The 22,237-nt window shown below is 41.5% G+C and overlaps 1 protein-coding gene across 2 annotated transcripts in view; it reads right to left on the reverse strand.

The window, feature by feature from the left end:
- Nucleotides 1–22,237, reverse strand: part of Dip2a (disco interacting protein 2 homolog A) — a 90,310-nt gene that overhangs the window by 47,778 nt on the left and 20,295 nt on the right. Inside the window, exons 3-6 of one of the 2 annotated variants that reach the window (XM_042695299.1) lie at nucleotides 16,345–16,461; nucleotides 12,355–12,474; nucleotides 10,941–11,171; nucleotides 3,010–3,138 (exon numbers count right to left, since the gene is read on the reverse strand). In XM_042695299.1, coding sequence (XP_042551233.1) covers nucleotides 3,010–3,138; nucleotides 10,941–11,171; nucleotides 12,355–12,474; nucleotides 16,345–16,461 — 597 coding nt within the window. The remainder of the gene's footprint in view (nucleotides 1–3,009; nucleotides 3,139–10,940; nucleotides 11,172–12,354; nucleotides 12,475–16,344; nucleotides 16,462–22,237) is intronic. The other variant, XM_042695300.1, reaches the window with a different exon arrangement.

The following is a 22,237-nucleotide window of genomic DNA, read 5'->3' on the forward strand; positions in this document are numbered from 1 at the left end:
AAAGGTACTTTTCCAAGCTAGCAATTTTCAAAGTGTTCCAGAGACACACAGAGGGTGCTTAAGACCCTTTTAGGACTCATGAAGTCAAGACCAAGGTATCATTTGCCTTTTTTGCCCTGCTGAAGAGACCACATGCCTGTGATATAAATCAGATGAAGAACTCAGATGCTCTGTCAGCCAAGATAAAGCACAGGACACACAAGTTGGTTCTCATCAATGTTTATTGTTTTGGAAATTCTTTGTCTATAAGTATGGGTTATCTATAATAAACATGAACTTATTGGTTTTAAATAGATTCACTTATTGATTTTAATTTCTAATATGGTAAAGGATGCATCTAACACAAAAGCTCTGTGGTCTCTTCAGTAGTTCTTAAGAAAAACTGTTCTGTTCTGAGAGAAAAGATGTCACCAAAACAAACATGTACGTGTAAGAGTTTGCCCTCATCGGGCTCATCCTTTCTCTTTTTTTCTTTTCTGTCAGTTGGGGGGCATGAACTCGGTACATGAGCACCATCCCTGAGCTTTTTCACTCAAGGCTAGTGCTCTACTACTTCACAAGCTCAGCCTTTTGTTTTTATTTTTTTACTTTGTTTTCTTTTTTTTTGCCAGTCAGGGTCTGGGCACTGTCCCTGAGCTTCTTTTGCTCAAGACTAGCACTCTACCACTTTCAGCCACAGCACCACTTCTGGCTTTTTCTGTGTATGTGGTACTGAGGAATCGAACCCAGGGCTTCATACATGCTAGGCAACCACTCTACCACTAAGCCACATTCCCAGCCCCTCCCCCCACCTTTTTTTTGTTGGTCATAGAGCTTGAATTCGGGGCCTGGATGCTATCTCTGAGCTGTTTTGCTCAAGGCTAGCGCTCTATCACCTTCAGCCATAGCACTACTTTCCCATTTTCTGGTGGTTAATTGTAAGTAAGAGTCTCACAAACTTTCCTGTCTGTGCTGGCTTTGAACCACGATCCTCAGATCTCAGCCTCATAAGTAGCTAGGATTACAGGTATAAGCCACCAGCGCCCAGATAATATAATACATCTTGATCAATGTCATCCCTTTCAACATTCTCATCCATCCCTCCCTGACCATGCCTTTCCTCACTCTTCTTAATTTTGTAGGACATACATTGGATTCTTCACTATATTTTCTTCCACTTCTCCATTCATTCACCCTTTTCCCTTTGACTCTACTCGTTTCCTGGTGTTTATTTTGTTGAACTTTGCCTTTGCCTTTAAATACTATTTAAGTTCTCTCTTGCAGACTGTTTCTGTTAATAGACAGAGATTGTTGCATGATGGCGACTTTGAGAATTCATTTATTCATTCTGTGTATGTGTGTTTGTAATCTTAAGAGATTTTCCACATACAAGATTCTACTATCGGCTTTAGCAAGTTAGATGCCTTTTCCTTTTTTGTGTCGGTCCTGGGCCTTTAACTCTGGGCCTGGGTGATGTCCCTAAGCTCCTTTTGCTCAAGGCTAGCACCCTTGAGCTATAGCACCACTCCAGATATTTCTGTGATTAATTGGAGATTAAGAGTCTCACCGACTTTCCTGCCTGGGCTGGTTTTGAACCACCATCTTCAGATCTCAACCTTCTGAGTAGCTAGGATTATAGGCATGAGCCACTGATAACTGGCAATTTTGATGCCTTTTTTTTCCTTGCCCAATTGTGCTGACTAGAACCTCTATTAGTGTGGAAATGTGAGCATCCTTGCGCTGCCTCATCCTTTTTATCTTATTCATCTAGGTAGAAAGTTGAATTTTATTGAGCTTTTAAAAAAAAACAGCTTGCAGTTTATTTTTCATGAGTGTCTTTGCACTATTATTTATTTATTTATTTATTTATGCATGCCAGTCCTGGGGCTTGAACTCTGGGCCTAGGTGCTGTCCTTCAGCTCAAGGCTAGTGTTCAACCACTAGAGCCACAAAGCCACTTCAGGTTTTTGAGTAGTTAATTGGAGATAAAGAGTCTCATAGGGACTTTCCTGACTGGGCTAGCTTTGAACCACAATTTATGGTTTCATTCCTCCTTAGTTTAAATTTGCTTTGCTATCCTCCCCCCCATGCCCCTCCCCCTGCCCTTTCTCTCCCCCCCACCTTTCTCTTTCATTCATTTTCCAGTACTGGAGCTTAAACTCTACACTTAGCTTTTTAGCTCATGGCTGGTGTTCTACTTGCCTCAGACTTTCACTTCTGGCTTTTTGCTAGTTAATTGGAAATAAGAAGCCAGGCACCAGTGGCTTATGCAGTTAATCCTAGCTACTCAGGAGGCTGAGATCTGAGGATCGCAGTTCAAAGCCAGCCCGAGCAGGAAAGTCCATGAAACTCTTATCTCCAATAAACCACCAGAAAACCGGAAGTGGCGCTGTAGCTCAAGTGGTAGAGCGCTAGCCTTGAGCTGAAGAGCTGAGGGACAGCGCCCAGGCCCAGAGTTCAAACCCAACCACCACCAAAAAAAAAAAATTGGAAATAAGATTCCCTCAGATTTGTCTTCTGGGCTGACTTCAAACGGTGATCCTCAGCTCTCAGCCTCATGAGTAACTAGGATTACAGGTGGGGGCCACCAGCAAATAGCTTTTTCCGCATTCTTAAGACCACTCTTAGAATACCAACTTTAGACACTTCTTATTCCCTAGTAGTTATAGAAGGTCTAAATAGTCTCCTAAGTGCATTTTCTGAGCGTGCACAGGGCATTCACAGCCTTACAGGGTGTTCTTGCTGAAGATCTCACTGAAGATACAATCACTTGCTTCCTTCTAAAGGTTGGAGTTTTTCTCTCCTTACTCTCCTTGTCCCTGCATGGTCAATGCTACATGTATTTCTGATTATTCTTCTACATGATGGTTTCTGTAATAACATCTGCTCTATACTAGTTTCTGTTTATTTACAGGGAAGGACTATAACTGTTGTCTGACTCAGGTTTATTAAGGGGAATATTAAATCTGCATTTAAATACCCAAAGAGAAAATCTGTGGTCTGCTGTTTCAAAAAGAGAGGTATACTCACCATCTGCGGTTTCCAGAACGTTCCTGCTGCACCCCCGAGGAATACCTCTCACAGAAGCCACCTGTGGACGCTCATAGGGTGAGTGCTCTGTAAGCCCAGTGGTGACATCAGGAGGTGCAGGGTGCAGCTCTGCATTAAAAAAAAACAACCCAATGCGTAAGTGACATTAACTTAAGACAAGCACTGTATTGTCCAAACCCCATCAGCCAATCACCTCACTATTGAGCTCTAAGCAAGGAGAGTATATAACCTTGGTCGTTTGTTTCCTGCCTTTTTAAAGGCATAATTATACTCTGTACACATACAGATATGACGCATGGAATGTGTACATGTGGAGGATTTGGTTCTCAGGGGCGTCCAGACCCACAGCTACAGCACAAAGACAGGTATGTAGAAAAATTGCCTATAACCACAGCAGCCTAGCAAGATTTTAGTTAGAATTTTTCCCTCAAGAAAGTAGAAATAAATCTGAAATCAATTGGTTGGAGAATACTTTTTGTTACATTATGGATAATAGCCAGATTTCTATAAACTGCCCTCACCTCCAAAAGTATGCTGGGGGCGCTGGGAAGGTGGCTCAGTGGTAGAGCGCTTGCCTTGCAAAAGTATGCTGGATCACAAAGGCAACACATTCATAGGTTTCAAAGAATAAAACTACAGAAGCTGAAACTGGCCCCACTACCAGTTTAAAACACCTGCAGGAGCTGAGTACAGTGGCATGTGCACGTAAGTGCAGCCACTTTGGAGGTGAGGCAGTAAGACCCTAAGATTGACACTACTTTGGGCAAAATAATACCCTAGTCTCAAACAAACAAAAACTAAAATATCCACAATATTAAGTGAGCAGCTGATTTCTTAAAGTAAATGATCGATGTCTCATTTACAGACACACTAAGAAAAGGGATGGGTGAAAGCGTTGAAAGGGGTGATGTTAAGATATATTGTATTCATAAACTGCTTTGGTAAGTGGCAACTTCTCTGTACAACTCTTAAAGATAATAATAGTTAAAAGGAAAAAATAAAGACATACTATATAAGATTTTTTTAAGCTAAAGGTTCTCTGCATGTATGTTTTTGTGTTTAATTTTCACAGTATAGCACATTTACCTGCACAGAATACTGGTTAACTGTAAGCTGCTATAGGAATTATCATTGTAATTGGGTCTGTCACTAGGAAAGACACTATGTTGGAACACTATGTCAGGAAATGCTGTACACCATTCTTGAACACAGATACTTACTTAAAACCTATATAATACTATAATAAATGTACTATAAATCTCATTATGCATTCTCTCATTATAAATGTTTAAATTCTGATCATTTTATTAGTAACCTAAGTACAATGCAAAGGAAAAGGTTTTACATATATAGAAAGCTGAAATTAAATGAGAAATTAAACAAAAGTATTAACATAGAAATATTTTTAGAAAAAAGTTATAAAGTTATAGCCCTTGATAAAGCTTGATATTGCAAAAGTAGGCATTTTATTTAAAATTTATATAAGGATATATTCATTGTAAAAGGGGGCTTTCGTTGTGACACTCCCGAACAAGCATTATACAATGCACCTTGATTAATTTTCCCTCCCATAATTCCCCCTCATTCCTTTCTACTCTTCCTAAAATAATTTCAACAGGTTTCACTGTCCTACTTTCATATATGCATTTGAAGTGCATCAATAATATTCATTCTCATTTAGCCACTCAACAGAGCCTGTTTTATTTTCTAGTCATTCTATTTTTTTCCAGTACCATCACTTGAACTCAGTCTTTGTGTTCTGGCTTGGCTAGCTTATTCACGACTGGCACTCTACCACCTGAACCATGCCTTCAAGCCTTCCTGCCCAGAGTGGCTTTGAACCATTATCTTTTCATCTCTGCCTCCAGAACAGCAAGGGTTCTCTTACCTCCAATTACCAACCAAAAAGTGAGAAGTGGAACTGTGGCTTGAGCAAAAAACAAAACAACAACAAAACCCTCAGGGACGGCACCCAAGCCCTGAATTCAAGCCCCAGGACCAGCACAAAAGAAACAAAAAACAATTTTTTCCTTATCCTTTCAAGTCTTGCAAAAGGGATAAATTATTTAAAGTACACATGGAGACATAAACTACAAAGCAATTTTAAAATAGCTACGTGAAAGTACACTTAAGATAAAAACTATAGGGGCTTGGGAAGGTGGCTCAGTGGTAGAGCACTTGCCTTGCATGCCTGAGGCCCTAGGTTCGATTCCTCAGTACCACATAAGCAAAAAGAAAAAAAAAAGCCGGAAGTGGCGCTGTGGCTCAAGTGGTAAAGCGCTAGCCTTGAGCTGAAGAGCTGAGGGACAGCGCCCAGGCCCTGAGTTCAGGCCCCACGACCAGACCAAAAAAAAAAAAAAAAAGATAAAAACTATAACTAAAAGTATTGCTTTTAAATATAGGCATTTAGGTTGATGTCAAAGTGTTTGATAGATTTCATTTCCTTAATCGAAAATTAAAACTAGTATCTCTTCTTTTCTTTTCTCTTTTTTTTTTTTTTTTTTGCGGGGGCGGGCAGGGAGGCCATGGGGCTTAAACTCAAAGCCTGAGCACTGACACTGACCTTTTTCATTCAAGGCTAGCACTTTTACAGTTTGAACCACAGCGCCACTTGCGGTTTTCTGGTGTTCACTGGAGATAAGATTATCAGGGACTTTCCTGCTTGGAGTGGCTTCAAACAGCAATCTTTAGCTCTCAGCATCCTAAGTAGCTAGGGTTACAGGCATGAGTTACCTGCGCCCAGGAAAAGTATGTTGTTGTTGTTGTTTTTTTTTTTTTTTTGTCAGTCTTGAGGCTTGAACTATTGGCCTGAGCCCTGTCCCTCAGCTCTTCAGATCAAGGCTAGCACCCTACCACCTGAGCCACAGCACCAATTCCAGTTTTCTGGTGGTTTATTGGAGATAAAAGTCTCACAGATTTTCTTGCCTGGGCTGGCTTTGAACCGTGATCCTCAGATCTCAGCCTCCTGAGTAGCTAAGATTACAGGAGTTAGCCACCAGTGCCTGGCCAAATGTACTTTCTTAAAAGTTATTTTTATTTAATGTATTTTGCCTCTAATTTTTTTTGCTTAATACATCCTTACTCTTTGCATATTTCTTTCCTTGGTTTAAACTTAAGAGTTACCTAGTGTCAGAAGTTATAACAAAGGATGATTCTGTAACAAGGAGTAGGGAAGGTAAACCTATTTGTATGTTTGATTGTCGAACATTCATATTCTGAAATCTGAAAATCTTGAAAGCACTCAAAAGTTTCAGATTTTCAGATTAGCCAAGATATACATGTATTTTCAATATATAAAAATTCACATCAATTATGTCCTATTATATAAATATAAATATCAACCTGCAATAAATAGAGTCCAGGTTTAGGTTTTTTTTTAATTTAGTAAAGTTAATCACAAAACATTTATGGTAGGTAGAAGAAAAAGAAAGGAGACCCACACAAAACAGTTGCAGGAAACCTATGTTATAAACTCGTGCAGTCAGATCCTTTTCAGAGCATAAACACATCTAATTTCAACTTATACTGGAATACATTCTTTATTGTTTTGGTGTGTGCTGGTACTAGGAGACAGGCAGAACCTGGGCACTGTCCCTTAGCTTTTTTTACTCAAGGCTTTTTTACTCTACTACTTGAGCCACAGCTCCATGTTCAGCTTGTTGCTGGTTAATTGAAGATACAAGTCTCAGTTGACTATCAGGAACTACACAATAAACTATACAATAAACACTTCTCTTTCTAGTATATTGATTTATACTCCCTTCAGACATATGCCCAATAGTAGTATGGTAAGGTAATTCTACTTTCAGGTTTTGAGAAATCTCCATACTAATTTCTATAGTGGTAGCACTAGTTTAAATTCCTACTCACAGTATATGAGGATTTTGTTTTCTTGATGGCTGCCATTCTGACTGGGATGAGATGAAATCTCAGTGTCATTTTGATTTGTATTTCCTTTATGACTAAAGACATTGAACATTTCTCTATGTATTAGTCATTTGTACTTCTGAGCACTGTCTGTTCAATTTATTTGCCCATTTATTGATTAGGTTATATTTTTTGCTATTTAATTTTTGAGCCCTTTGTACATATTAATCCTTTAGCTATGGAACAGCTAAAGATTTTCTCTCGTTCTGTGGGTTGTCTCATGATGTTGATAATTTTTTTTTTTGGTTTTTTTTTTTTTTTTTTGGTCTTTGTTTCTATGCCAGGACCACAGTTTTTGTTACTAAGGTTCTGAAGTCTAGTGTAAATGGAACCCCAGTACAGTGGTACCACCAGCATTGCTCTTTTTACTTAGCATTGCTTTAGCTATTTGGGGTCGTTTATGATCTCACATGAATTCCAGAACTGAATTTTCTTTCTTTTTTTCTTTGTCAGTTGTGGGGCTTGAACTCTGGGCCTGGGCACTGTCCTTGAGCTCTTCAGCTCAAGGCTAACTCTCTAGCACTTTTTTCTGGTGCATAATTGGAGATAAGAGTCTCACAGACTTCTTGCCTGGACTGGCTTTAAACTGCAGTCCTCAGATTTCAGCCTCCTGAGTAGCTAAGATTACAGGCACGAGTCACCAGCACCCGGCCAGAACTGATTTTTCTACTTCACAAATTAGGACTTTGATGGATTTTACACTGAATCTGTAGAATGCTTTCAGCAGAATGGCCATTTACACAATATTCATTCTGCTCATTTGTGAACATGTCCTTTTTCAATGCCTTCTTCAATGTCATTCTTCAAGGTTTTATGTTTACATTATAGAGGTCTCTCACTTCTTTAGTTAAGTTTATTCCTGTAATGTTTTTGTTTTGTTTTTGGAGGCTATTGTGAATGGAATTGTTTTCCTTATTTTTTTCTCAGCTTGTTCATTGATGGCATATTGAAAAGCTATTGATTTCTTGAATGTTGATTTTTTTATATTGGTATTGTTTATTAGTTATTTTGGTAGAATCTGTAGGGTATTTTTTTGTATTTCAGAAGGAAGGAAGGAAGGAAGGAAGGAAGGAAGGAAGGAAGGAAGGAAGGAAGGAAGGAAGGAAGGAAGGAAGGAAGGAAGGAAGGAAATTGTAGCATGTTTGAAATATAGGAGCATATCAGCTGAAAACAGGCATTTGACTTCTTCCTTCCCTATTTGAATCCCTTTTATTTCATCCTCTCGCCTTATTGCTCTGGTTAGGAATTCTAATACTAAATTAAATAAGAATGGAGAAAGTAGATACCCTTGTCTCATTCCTGATTTTAGAGGGATGATTTTAGTTTTTCCCTGCTTAGTACGACATTGGCTAAAGGTATTTCAAGCTGTTCTTATGGTTAGGGACTTTTCTTCCATTCCTACTTTCTTCAGAGTATGCCAGTTCTGGGGCACTGGGCACTGTCCCTGAGCTTTTGTGCTCAAGACTAGTGTTCTATCATCTGAGCAACAGCTCCGCTTCTGGCTTTTTTTTTTTTGGTGGTTAATTAAAGTAATTGAAGGTAAGAGTCGTAAGAGACTCTCCTGCCTGGGCTGGACTACAACTGCAGTCCTCAGGTCTCAGCCCCTTGAGTTGCTAGAATTATAGGCATGAGCTACCAGTTCCTGACTCTTCAAAGCTCCTTTCTTGCAAGGATATTGAATTCTGTCAAAGACATTCTCTTCAGTATGAGATGATCATGTGGTTTTTACTGTTAATTCTTTTTATGTGTTGTATTAAATTTATTGACCTTATATGTTGATCCATCCTTGTATCCCTGGAATGAAATCAGCATATGTTGGCCAGGCACCGGTGGCTCACGCCTATAATCCTAGCTACTAAAGAGGCTGAGATCTGAGGATCACGGTTCAAACCCAGCCAGGGCAGGAAAGTCCATGAGTCTCTTATCTCCAATAAACTAACAGAAAACAGGAAGTGGTGCTGTGGCTCAAGTGGTAGAGCACTCACCTTGAGCTGAAGAGCGCAGGGACAGCGCCCAGGCCCAGAGTTCAAGCCCATGACTGACAAAAACAAAAACAAAAAACAGCATATGTTGATTGTGGTGAATGATCTTTTAAAAGTGAAATTGAATCCAGTTTGCCAGCATTTGATTGAAGATTTTTGTATCTATGTTCATCAAAGAAACTGGTCTATAATTCTCTTTTCTAGTTGTGTCCTTGTCTAGTTTTGGCCTCACAAAATGAGTTTGCAGTGTTCTTTCCCATTCTATTTTTTTGTTGTTGTTGTTCGGTCGTGAGGCTTGAACTCTGGGCTTGAGCGCTGTCCCACATTCTTCAGCTTAAGGCGAGCGCTCTACCGCTTCCACAGCGCCACTTCCCCCATTCTATTAGAGTAAGGCTTTAATGAAAATTTTCAAATGTTCTGAGCTGTGGCTAACTTTTCATGATAAAAGAGAAATGATGCATAGACAGCTTGGCAGTGCTAATAAATGCAAATGCTATATTGCTCCCTTTTCCTTAGGAAAGCGGTCTAGAAATGAGAAACAAGCTAATGGAACATTCAAAAGCTATTTCATTCACATGGACACTAACTATGTATTTCTATGAGGTTAAATCTCAAGATGAATAGGAACAGGAGACAAACAGTACATGTGCAACTCTCTTGAGGAAAGTAGGCTGTAGTTCTCAGTTACATACAGGACATCAAGGAAAGGACAGAAACCCCTGAAGCAGATGTTTACTAAAAGAGCTGGGAAACACAGTGTGGGTATGGAATGAGGCACTGTGAGTTTGCATCTGACTTATATAATAGTAGAAAAACACATGTTCAACAGCAGTATGTGCACATTGTATACTGATGCAAACAAAAGCCAAAGGGCAGCACTGACATGCCCCACAGAGGATGCTGAAACCGAAGCTCAGACCACTAGAAACGCCCCATTACCTAATATCTAGCCAAAACTCCCAGCTTTTACATGAAAGCAAGTCAGCACAGAAGCCCAGGCTAACGCGGGGAGACCCACAGGAATTTTACTGCCAATACTCATCTGTCACAGTGTGTAATGGGTGCTCACCCATCAGTTCCAGCAGAACAGCATAGAAATGAAGAGACATCAAGAAAAGTATGTCAGATCTAGCTTCCACACTAAGCACCCAAGAAATCTCAGGCAAGATAGAAAGATATAACCTTTTGTCTTCCTTCTTCATCTGGGCAAATGAAGGGTTAACACAAGTCTTCAACAATACAGGCTATATTTCTAAGTCACTAGGGCAAAAATTATGTGGGCTTCACAAGCCATACAGCTGCTTCTGTTTATAACTGTGGTTTCAAATTATGAAAAGTAAGTGTTTGGTTGTTTCCTTTTTCCTTTCTAAGGCTAGTATAACTCAATGGGCTACAAATTTGACATCTTTATCCGTAACCGTGACTTGAACCTTGTTTCCAGATTGAGGAATATCTGGAGGAAGACAGACCAGGCCCTGGCTGCAACTCCAGCCTCTGCCTCAGGACATCACCCAGAGTAGGACAAAAGATGGCCTCGTCGCCACATACACAAGAAAAGCAGCAGGTCCAGGGTAGCTGTCAGGGCCACCAGCAGCTATCGGGTCCCTTCACCTGGGCAGCAGGGAGGGATGACATGGTGCTACAAATACAACATGCTGTCAGTGGCCACACACCACCAGAAAACAGAAGCACAGACCACTTCTGTCCCCGACCGGACCTCTTCCAGATGATAAAGAGGGAGGTCTGGATGGAGAAAAATCTGGCAAGCAGGACATACTGTGGTTCAATGGATTATTAGCAGGACATACTGTGGTTCAATGGATTATTAAGGATTGAGCTGGATGCAAATGACCAAGTATTACCTCATTCCTGCCAACTGTCATTATTAAAAACACCAAGCCAGCTGGTGTCTCAGGAGACAGGCCCCCTTGACTGTGTGGCTGCATCATTTGCATAGCCCTTGGTCCTTGGCTGGGAGGGGCCACAGAACTTGTTACTGACCTAGATGAGCGTGGGCTGAGAGGCCTGCAAGAGCAGTGGTGGTGGCGCTGGGCACAGCAGTGGCTCTCCCTCCCGGGTGAGATGAGGTGGAGGATGCAGAGGATGAGGTGGACGAGCCCTGAATGACCCGGTCGAGCCAGGGCTCGATGCTGGGATGGCTCTGGAGCGGAGTGGAGGTGAGTCGCCCGGGTCGCCGTAAAGAGCCCTCATCTTCTGAGGCAGATGATGTGTCTGTGATTAAAATAATGATGACAGGCATGATGTAGGGATAGGTCAGGAGAAGAATGGGGTTCTATTCGCCAGGGCCTCCAGGCCTATAGCATGGCCCTGCTCCCATACAAGCAAATGATACCTCAGGTTACCCTCAGTCAGGAAGAACACCAGAGGAACCCTATTGTAGGACCACAGGGTTCTACATAATGTGTGAAGCTAGACTCTCATTCCCTAGCCAAAGGAGGTCCTGCATGTCCACATAGCCACACACCACAGCCACACACGACATCTTGCAGTGGGCCAGATCCAGCCAGCATCCTGAGTTGTGTGAATCTGTGCATGAGCCCTGTGGTAGGCAGACAAGTTGCAGCCCTGTCCTTGTCTGTCCTCCTGTGAACATCGTGTAAATATGCTCTAGAAAGAATTCCTTAAGACAGGGGTCAATAAAAATTAGCTAAGCTCCCATCCAGTTATCATGATTGTGTTTTATTATGGGCTTTCAACTATTAAAAGATTCTTTATTGTTGGATAGTGTCTATAGTTCTTTTCAGCAGAAACAATAATTTTACAGCTATTTCTAAGATTTTTTAAATACACTTTCTTTTTAAGCAAAAGAGCAATACAAAAACCACTAAACCATCTTGCAAATTCAAAGTATTTGACTTGATTTTGTTTTGTTTTACTGTGTAATAATAATTCCAAGTGCATCAAACCAAAAACGTGTTGTGATTTTGTCACTTAGGCAGCCGGGAATGTGAAGCCACTAGATACCAACATCTCAATCCAGTTTCAGAAGGGACTGAAAAGAAGCCCCACCTATAATTTTCATTTCTGAACAATAACAAATTATACCTGAAACTCTCCAAATAGTTTTGTATCATCTTACATAAATCCTGGTAACAAGATACTAAATAAGAGGTAAAAACCGAGAAGTGGTTTATTTTAGGTTCTTCTCTATGAAAGAGATAAATAGCATTTTAGTAAAAACAGTGTACACAAAAAGTCCTAAAGAATGCAAGTATCCATTTAGGAAAGAAGAATAGTGTGTGATTTTCAGGTAAGGAATGTGTGCATATACAAATAATTTTATCTCTCAATTACAGACCAAAGGGCTATTCAACTCAATGAGACTAAGCATTAATTACACCTTTCAGCCTGTGAAACACTCACAATAACCATTTCTGACACCATTAATCAATACCTGGAGGGGTGTAGGTTTCCACAGATGAATGAACAAGGACAGACCGTCTTCTGGAAGGCATGGGCATCTTTCTCTCCTTATATTTGGCCAAAGCTGCTTGCACGGCTTCCGTGTGGACATCTACACAGGAAGAGCAACAGGATGCTTTTATCAGATTGGTTATGAATAGTCAAACTAAGATTGGTGTTTCCAAAGGTTATGGAATCAGCCTGTCTACCAGTGGTTGAGATCTATCTATACAATGAACTTTTATTCAGCCATAAAGAACAGCTTGGACATGATGGCTCACATCTGCAGTACAGGATACCTGGAAGGCTAAGACCCAGTGGCCAGCAGTTCAAAGTCAGCCTAGACAAAAATTAGTGAAACTCTATCTCAATCTATATAATGGGTGTGATAGTACATAACTGTGATCCAATTACAAGGAGGCCACAGGTAGAAGGATCACAGCTAGCCCAGGCTGGTACAAACAAAACACCTGAGACCTTATCTTAAAAATAACAAAAGCAGGGCTGGGAAAGTGGCTCAGTGGAAGAGTGCTTGCCTTGGAGTGGAAGAGTGCTTGCCTTGGATCATGTTTGATTCATCAGTACCACATAAGCAGAAAAAGTCGGAAATGGTGTTGTGGCTCAAGTGATAGAGTGCTAGCCTTGAGCTGAAGAGCTGAGGGACAGCGCCCAGGCCCAGAGTTAGGCCCCACAACTGACAAAAAAAAAAAAAATAACAAAAGCAAAAAAGGGCTAGGAGTGTGGCAGAGCACTTCTTTGGTCACAACGAGAAAGTAAGACAAAACAAATCAGGAGACCACATATCAGATGTGGAAATAACTGTGACCATGTACTAAATTTAAGCTTTTTTGCTGTCTTAGGAAAAAAAAACTACAAATACACACCAAAAAAAAAAAAACTAACAATCTACATAATAACATGATAGGGGCAATAAATCAACAGATTAAGGAACTTGGCTAACCTCAAGCACAATGCACACAAAGATAACACCACAAGACGCATAGTAAACAAATGGCTCAATGCCAGTATGTCTGTTGTCTCAGGCTACTACGACAAAACACCAAAGATAGGTCTTGAGTAACAGAAATGTAGAATTTTTTCAGTATTCTGGAGGCTAGAAGTCCAAATCATGGCAGATTCTCGGTAAAAGTTCTTTCTGGCTTAGAAACAGCTGTTTTCTTTCTATGTTCTCAACTAGTATGGGTAAGGAAAGGGAAGAGTCCCCTGATGTCTCTTCATATACGCCATGAATCCCACCAGAAGGTTCTACCCTTTAATCATCTCCAAAGACCTCGGTTCCAATCCCCTCTAACTCAGCATAGAAATTTGGGGTAACACAGTCAATGTTAGCACAATGATAAGGAGCAAACTTAAGAATGTTAGAGAAATGACTTATTACATAAAAGGAACCCAGGTAAAGAATTGGAGGACTCAACTACTAATTTCCATATGGAGAGGTCATGATTTTGCCTCAGAGACAGATGAGTAGATCAATGCAACAGAATGGAGTACAGAAATAGATGCATATACACATTAGCAACTGCTTCTATATTACACAAGAGAAAGCCACTGGAGAAAGTATCGTGTTCCTAATAAATAATTCAGGAGTAACCAGATATTCAGATATAAAAATGAATATTGCTAGCCTGAGGCTACTAGTCCATGCCTGTCATCCTAGCCACTCAGGAGGCTGAGATCTGAGGATCTCAGTTTAAAGCCAGCCAGTAGCAGGAAAATCTTTGAGACCCTAACTTAACCACAAAAAACCAGGAAGTGGAGCTGTGACTCCAGTAGTTGAATGCTAGCCTTGAGCAAAAAGATTTCAGAAACAGTGCCCAGGCCCCAAGTTCAAGCCACCAGCACTCAGCTTAAGATATTCTTATGTGGTCACTTCCTTATACTAATGGGCATTTTACGAAGAAAGGTTTATCAAAAGAGCTTAAATGTGCCAGATGCTGGTGGCTCACCTGTAATTCTAACTGTTCAGGAGGCTGAGATCTGAGGTCATAGTTCAAAGCCAACTGGGGCAGGAAAGTTTGTGAGACTCTTTATCTCCAATTAACCAGAAAAAGCCAGGAAGGGAACTGTGGTTGAAAGTAGTAGAGTGCATTATCCTGCCCATGTAATTGTAACCCCTCTGTACAGTATGTTCTCAAATAAAATAAAATTAAAAAAAAAAAAAAAAAAGTAGTAGAGTGTTAGCCTTGAGCTCAGGGACAACATCTAGGCCTTGAGTTCAAGCATCATGACCAACAATAACAAAAAAAGAGCTTAGGAGCCAGGGCGCCTGTGGCTCACGCCTGTAATCCTAGCTACTCAGGAGGCTGAGATCTGAGGATCACGGTTCAAAGCCAGCCAGGCAGAAAAGTCTATGAGACTCTAATCTCCAATAAACCACTAGAAAACCAGAAGTGGCACTGTGGCTCAAGAGGTAGGGCGCTCGCCTTGAGCTGAAGAGCTCAGGGACAGCGCCCAGGCCCAAAGTTCAAGCCCCACGACCAACAAAAAAAAAAAAAGAAGAGCTTGGGGAGGGGGTGAGACAGAAAGGGATGGTATGGGGAAACAAAGGAGGAGGCAACAATGCTTGATAAGAAATGTACTTATTACCTTTCTCATGTAATTATAACCCCTCTGTATGATATCTTCACAATAAAGAGCTTAAAACGTATTTTAAAACACATGTACTATGAAAATATTGTTAAATAGGGAAACTCTCAAAAGTTATCAATATGTAAACTATAATTGAAAGTATGAATTTTTTCAATGGGCATTATGGTAATCTAAGTGTTAAAGTAAAATTTAAATATTCATAAAAGCACTACCAAACAGTAACAGAAATCTAATTTAAGGGAAATTTACAGAATTATAAAAGACTGCGAATGTGGCTTAGTGGTAGAGTGGTTGCCTAGCATGAATGAAGCCCTAGGCTTGATTTCTCAGTACCACATACGCAGAAAAAGCCAGAAGTGGCGCTATGGCTCAAGTGGTAGAGTGCTAGCCATGAGCAAAAGAAGCTCAAGGACAGTGCCCAAGCCCTGAGTTCAAGCCCCAGGACTGGCGAAAGAAAGAAAGAAAGAAAGAAAGAAAGAAAGAAAGAAAGAAAGAAAGAAAGAAAGAAAGAAAGAAAGAAAGAAAGAAAGAAAGAAAGAAAGAAAGAAAGAAAGAAAGAATTCGAAAACACCTACATTAGTGGTGGAAGGAAGGAAGGAAGGAAGGAAGGAAGGAAGGAAGGAAGGAAGGAAGGAAGGAAGGAAGGAAGGGAGAAAGAAAGGAAGGGAGGAAGAGAGAGAGAGAGAAAGAAAGAAAGAGAGAGAAAGAGAAAGAGAAAGAAAGAGAGAAAGTAAGAAAGAAAGAAAAAATTCGAAAACACCTACATTAGTGGTAGAACTGCTGCTCTATGACACACGAAAATGACTCCTGCCTAAGTGGACAACATTGGTTAATATGCATCCCAGTGATGATAGGAGAAGACCCCTCCCCTAAGTTAAGCTCAGTGATACATTAACCAGCACTTAAGCTATGTGATATAACATAGACCAGATGCCAGGAACTGGTTGCTCATACCTATAAACCTAGCTACCCAGGAGTTGAAATATGAGAACTGTGGTTCAAAGCCAGTCTAGGCAAGTAAGTCCATGAGACTCTCATTTCCAACTAACCTCCAAAAGGCCAGAAGTAGAGTTGTGGCTCAAGTGGTAGAATGCTAACCTTGAGCAAAAAAACATGGGACAGTGCCTAAGCCCTGAGCTCAAGCCCTAGGACACATACATACACACAGACACAGACACACACACACACACACACACACACACAATAAACAAAGACTGGTTGTGTGATGGTTAAACTTTTTTCCTTGAACAATATGATAATGTAAATCATTGCTCAAGTGAAAATACCTTCTTCAGCAAACTTTTGGCAAAGAAACACTGAAATCATACAAGCATCTAGCCTGTCCATCTCACTTCCCAGGCTGTGAGCCTACCTGACCGGAAGCGCTCATCCCTTGAATTGGTAAGCCGAGACCTCTGTGGTTTGGGTGCAGCTGTGGACAGAGGGGGACCAGAGATTCTAGTCTCTGCTTGCAGGCACGGGTCTACTCCTGAAACACAAATTTGGGGGAATACCTTATGTAAACTATTTGCTTTTCCAATTATAAAATTTTCATTTAAAACAGCATGTATAACTGGGTACCAGTGGCTCACGCCTATAATCCTAGCTATTCAGTAGGCTGAGATCTGAAGATTGCAGTTCAAAGCCAGCCTGGGCAGGAAAGTCTGTGAAACTCTTGCTGCCAATTAACTACCAGAAAACTGGAAGGGGCACTGTGGTGCCTAGGCCCTGAGTTCAAGCCTCATGACCAACAAAAACTAAATAACAAAATAAAATAAAACTGTGTCTTTCTCATGTATGGCCACATAACATATTCTGCACCATATTGAGAATGTCTCCTGAAGTAGAGAGCCTTTGGCTTAGGACGGGAGTGCCATAACCACTGCTCAGAGCAATGTTTGTGTCCACCTCTACACTCTCCCATTCTGTCAGACCCAGATCTACCTCTAGTTCACTATCTGCAAAGGTGACCATCACAGTCCTTGGGGAGCCCTAGACACATGAGTTAGATGTGTGTGAGCCACAAGTCATATAGGCACAGACTCCGCAAGAGCCTCTGAGAAGTTGGCTTCAGTACTGACTACACTTGAATCTGGAGTGGCTGGTACTTGTCCACTGTGTCAGCAAACTCTGGAAGCCACAGGGGCCCCAAGCTACGAGCAGAGGAAGGTGGAGAGCAAGGGAGACAACAGAAGGGAGCACAGTAACAGCAATGCTCGAGTACACTGTATGAAAGTCCAGTATGCAGCACCCTGGCAAAGTCAGCAGACAGCCTTGGCAACTGATAGCCTCTGCTTTCTGTCTCCAAATCTGGACTCTGCTAAGATGGACAAGGAACATAACACAGATCTTAACAAGCTCCCGGCCCCCTGAGTCCAGCACCCTCAGGGCACAGGACAGTGAGTGAAGAACTGGGTACAAGTGTGCACATAGTGTCTCTGCATAAAGGCTCTGGCATTCCCGTCCTAATATGCTGACATTTGCTAACAGCACAAAACAAAAATCTTTAACTGGAGTTCAACAAAAATCATGAATCTAACTTTTTTGTTTCAAAAATGTCTCATAAAACTGCTTTGGTCAGTGGGTAATTAGTCCTACTAGCTGAGAAGCTGGCCTTGACCACACTCTGAAACAGAGCCTGGGTGCTGTCCCTGAGCTTTCTTGTTCAAACTTAGCTCTACCACTTGAGCCACAGCTCTACTTCTGGCTTTTTGTTGGTTAATTGGAGATAAGACTCTCACGGACTTTTCTGCCCAGGCTGGCTACCATCCACGATCTTCAGGTCTCAGCCTAAATAGCTAGGATTACAAAAGCATGAGCCAATGAGCACCTGGCAGTAAGATGTATTTTTAACTTTCACAAATACCAAAAGATATAGATACACAGATATATATAACCAAAAGGTTATAGAAATTCACACTCCTACAAGCAATGAATGCAAGTTCCTCACATCTTTGTCAGCCCCAGGTGTTATGTAAAATGTTAGAATTTTGCCAATTTCTTAAGAGAAAAGTGATTCACTTTAATTTTTATTTCTATATCTATTACTGAAGTTGAACGTGACTTAGTGCTTATTGCCCATCTGTTTCCTCTTTGAATTTTTTTTTCTTTTTTTCAGGCAGGGGAGGGGAGAGGCTAAACTGGGGTTTGAACTCAGAGCCTCTCCCTTGGCACATCCCCAGCCCTTTTTGCTTTAGTTTAACTTCCAGACAGGCTCTCTCTTTTGCCAAGTCTTGGACTACAGTCCTCCTACCTGGGCCTCCTGAGTAGATGAGATTACAGGTGCCACCACAAATGCCACCATATTCAGGATATTGGTTAAGAAAGGTTCTCACTGACCTTTATGCCTGAGTTAGCTCCATCCCCCACGTAACAGGGATTATAAACAAACCACCAGGCTTAACTTCCTTGTCTTTGAATTCGTTTTTAATTTTCTTTTTTCCCCCAGTGCCAGGTCTTGAACTCAGGGCCTCACACTGGCCCAGCTTTCTTGCTCACAGCTGGTGCTCTACCACTTGAGTCACATGTCTAGCCCAGTTTTTTTCTGGATACTTTAAAAATGGAGTCTCATGGTCTTTTCTGGCCAGGCTGGCCTCAATATGAGAACTTCTGGACATCAGGCTCCCATGTAGCTAGGATTGCATAGATCAGACACTGGCACCAGGCTGAAAAGAAAAAAAAATTGGGGGTGCAGTATGTGGATATGAACTCAGGGCCTCACACTGTCTTGGAAGCCTCCACCTGGAAGTGAAGGGGGCTTAGAAGCCCCACTTCTTTGAATCTCCATTCGTTTTATGCAGCAATGAAACCCTCATGCCCCAGAAGAGACAGTAAACCTCTCTCTGCTGAGGACCAGCTCTGCACAGTGCACACCATAGAGCTGCCATCCAGCTATCTGGGGAGCCAATCACACCTGTCACTTCATTGCCTTTCTAGCTTCCAGGTCTCCAAACTTGTCTGTGAAGACAATTTCTACCCAAAGATTTCCCGCAAAGACAGTGCCTGTGAAGACAACTCCCACCCAAACATTCTCCTGAATCTTGTCATTTTTAGAGCCTATTTAAAAACCTATTGTCATTTTAAAAACCTATTAAGAAATTAAATGCTAAAGTCTATGTGCAGTGGTATTGCAGAACACAGCAGACCTATCAAATAAGTTCTGTCTCTTGTCTCCTCAAGTCCCCACTGCCTTCCCTTCCTACCAACAGGGCTGTTTCCACCCTGCTAACCACCTGTAGTTACCCTAGGACCTGCACAATCAGGTTGACACTCCAACAACCAGTCCTTGCTCACTAGTGATTCTTTTCAAATTTACCCACGAATCTTACAACTTTTCTCATTCTAATGGATAATTATTTCAAATCCCATTTTATAAAAAAAATCAGCCAGGTGCTGGTAGCTCACACCTGTAATCCTAGCTTCTCAGATAGTAGTTCAAAGCCAGTCCAAGCAAGAAAGTCGTGAGACTCTTATCTCCAATTACCCACCAGAAAACCGGAAGCAGTGCTGTGGCTCAAGTGGTAGAGCACTAGCCTTGAGCAAAAGAGCTCAGGGACAATCCCCAGGCCAAGTTCAAGCCCCACAACCACCACACCAACAAAACAAAAAAAGAAATCAGCCACTGCTATCCAGCTGGCACTGTGTTCACAGGTTTTTTTGAAAACTGAAAGTTTTATTTATAATTTTGTGCCAGTTCTGGGGCTTGAACTCAAAGCATCCTGCTCTTGCTCAGCTTTTTCACTCAAGGCTGGAACCCTATCACTTGAGTCACAGCTCCACCTCTGACTTTTTGCTGGTTAATCGGGGATGAGTCTCGAGGATTTGTCTTCCCAGGATGGCTTCACACCTTGATCTTCAGAGCTCAGCTGCCTGAGCAGCTAGGATTACAGGCATGAGCCACAGACACCTGGTAAAAACAGCAAGCTTTATAATGTTAAGTTTTCCATCTAGGAAATTGGTATGATTCTTCATGTACCAATTAAGGTCTTGGTTATTTCTTCTAAATAGATTTTATGATCCTAAAACAAACTGTAGGTTTTTTTTTTTGCTAAAAGTATTAATAAATACTTGGCAGTATATTTTCATTATAAATGAGATTTTTTTTCGTGTTTAAAAAAAGAACATGTCAGCCAGGCATCAGTGGCTCATGGCTGCAATCCTAGCTACTCAAGAGGCTGAGGTCTGAGAATTGTAGTTCAAAGAAAGGCAGGAAAGTTTGTGAGACTCTTATCTCCAATTAACCAACCAGAAAGCTGAAAGTAGCTCTTTGTCTCAAAGTAGTACAGTCCTAGCCTTGAGCAAAATATCTCAGGGGCAGTGCTCAGGCCTTGAGTTCAATCCCCACAACAGGCAACAAAAAAAGAACTTGCTGGGAGCTGGTGGCTCAGCTCCCAGCTATTCAGAAGGCTGAGATCTGAGGATCATAGTTCGAAGTGAGACTGGGCAGAAAAGTCCATTCGACTTTTATCTCCAATTAACTGCAAGACGTCAGGAAGCACAGTTGTGGCTCAAGTGGTAGAACACTAACCTTGAGAAAAAAGGTCAGGGACAGTGCCCAGGCCCAGAGTTCAAGACCCAGGACTGGGAAAAAGAGAACTATTGCAAGAAAAAAAGCCACCCATTTTCATGTATTTGTCTTCTCTCTTTATAGCCAGAAACCAAAAACTCTTACTAATTATGGTAGCTAAATAATCAGCCTTCTAAGGTATAAACTAAGCACTTATATATAATAAAGATGATTATTTTTTGGTCTCTAGTATTTACCCTATCATGTTACCCACGTCACTGTGGGAAACACTTCCCACGTGAAGTGTGCATAGCAATCACCTTTCGTCTCAAATAGGAATGGAAATGAATACGTTTGAGAGTTGCAGGTGATTTCGGGGAAATTGGCTTCAGAATGTTTTAACATCTCATTTTATCAGTTGCTTTTAATTTCAGTTTTATTCTTTTTGCTTGGTATGAATAAAACATAAGTAAGCCAGGTATTAATGGTTCACACCTATAATCCTAGCAACCCAGGAGGCTAAGACCCGGAGGACTGTGGTTCAAAGTCAGCCTGGGAGCCTCAGCAGCGGCCCCGGCAGCAGCAGCTGCTCCTCCCCAGCGGCCGACCCCCTGCACGTCCCTCCCTGGCTGAGGGAGACACCGGAGGGAGAGCGCGCACCGTCCACCGCGCCACCCTGCACCGCGCTGGCCGGGTCCTCACGCTCCGGGAGGAACATGGATAATTTCAGTGATACACTAAAGAAACTGAAGATAACAGCTGTTGACCAGACTGAGGATAGTTTAGAAGGATGCTTGGATTGTCTGCTTCAAGCCCTGGCTCAAAATAATAACAGAGAAGGGAGCCAAAGATCAATAGGAACATGTCCATAAGGCTCAAGATGGTAAAGAAAAAGGAAGGAAAGGAGAAATGTCTATGTCTGTCCTTTCTACTATAATACAAACTTGTGACTATTCATCTTTAATAAAGTTTGAAATGAAAAAAAAAAAAAAAGTCAGCCTGGGCAAAAAAGTCCTTAAGACTCCATCTCCAATTAATGAGCTAAATGCCAGACTAATGGTGTGGCTCAAGTGGAAGAATGCTAGCTATGTGCAAGAAAGCTGAGTAAGGTTGAACGGGCCTGAGTTCAACCTTCAGTACCAGTAAAACAACAGCACCAACAAAAGTATCAGTATATAAACTGCTTTCTTATCATTATTATTTCTGGGGGGAGGAGGGGTTCCGGTCGTGAACTCTGGGCCTGGGCGCTGTCCCTCAGCTCTTCAGCTCAAGGCTAGCGCTCTACCACTTGAGCCACAGCGCCACTTCTGGCTTTTTGCTTTTTGCTTATGTGGTGCTGAGGAGTCGAACCCAGGAACTCAGGCATGCAAGGCAAGCGCTCTACCACTGAGCCACCTTCCCAGCCCTTCATCATTATTTTTGTTGTTGACATATTATAAAATATATCATACCAACACAAGTAGTATAAAGCATGTGAGTAGTTTAAGAACTACACAGAAAGAATCAATGTAGCCATAGCACCATTTAAGAAATAAAGCACTCAGGTGAGTTAGGATCCTGAGCACTTTCAAATCTCAAGTCCACATTCTGGAAAGCCATTCCATTTTCTGCTTTCACCTGCCATATAAAGTCTCTCTCTACACAGCCCGTGCTGGTGTGTTGGCAACATTCCTCCATGATAGCTCCTTTCACTGAGATTCATTCTTGATGAGACATGTAGGTCTCTGGCTTTCCAGTCTCAATTCTGTTGGATGATGTT

The sequence above is a fragment of the Dipodomys spectabilis genome, unplaced genomic scaffold, assembly GCF_019054845.1.
Source record: "Dipodomys spectabilis isolate Male_0828 unplaced genomic scaffold, ASM1905484v1 ptg000184l, whole genome shotgun sequence".
NCBI lineage: Eukaryota > Metazoa > Chordata > Mammalia > Rodentia > Heteromyidae > Dipodomys > Dipodomys spectabilis.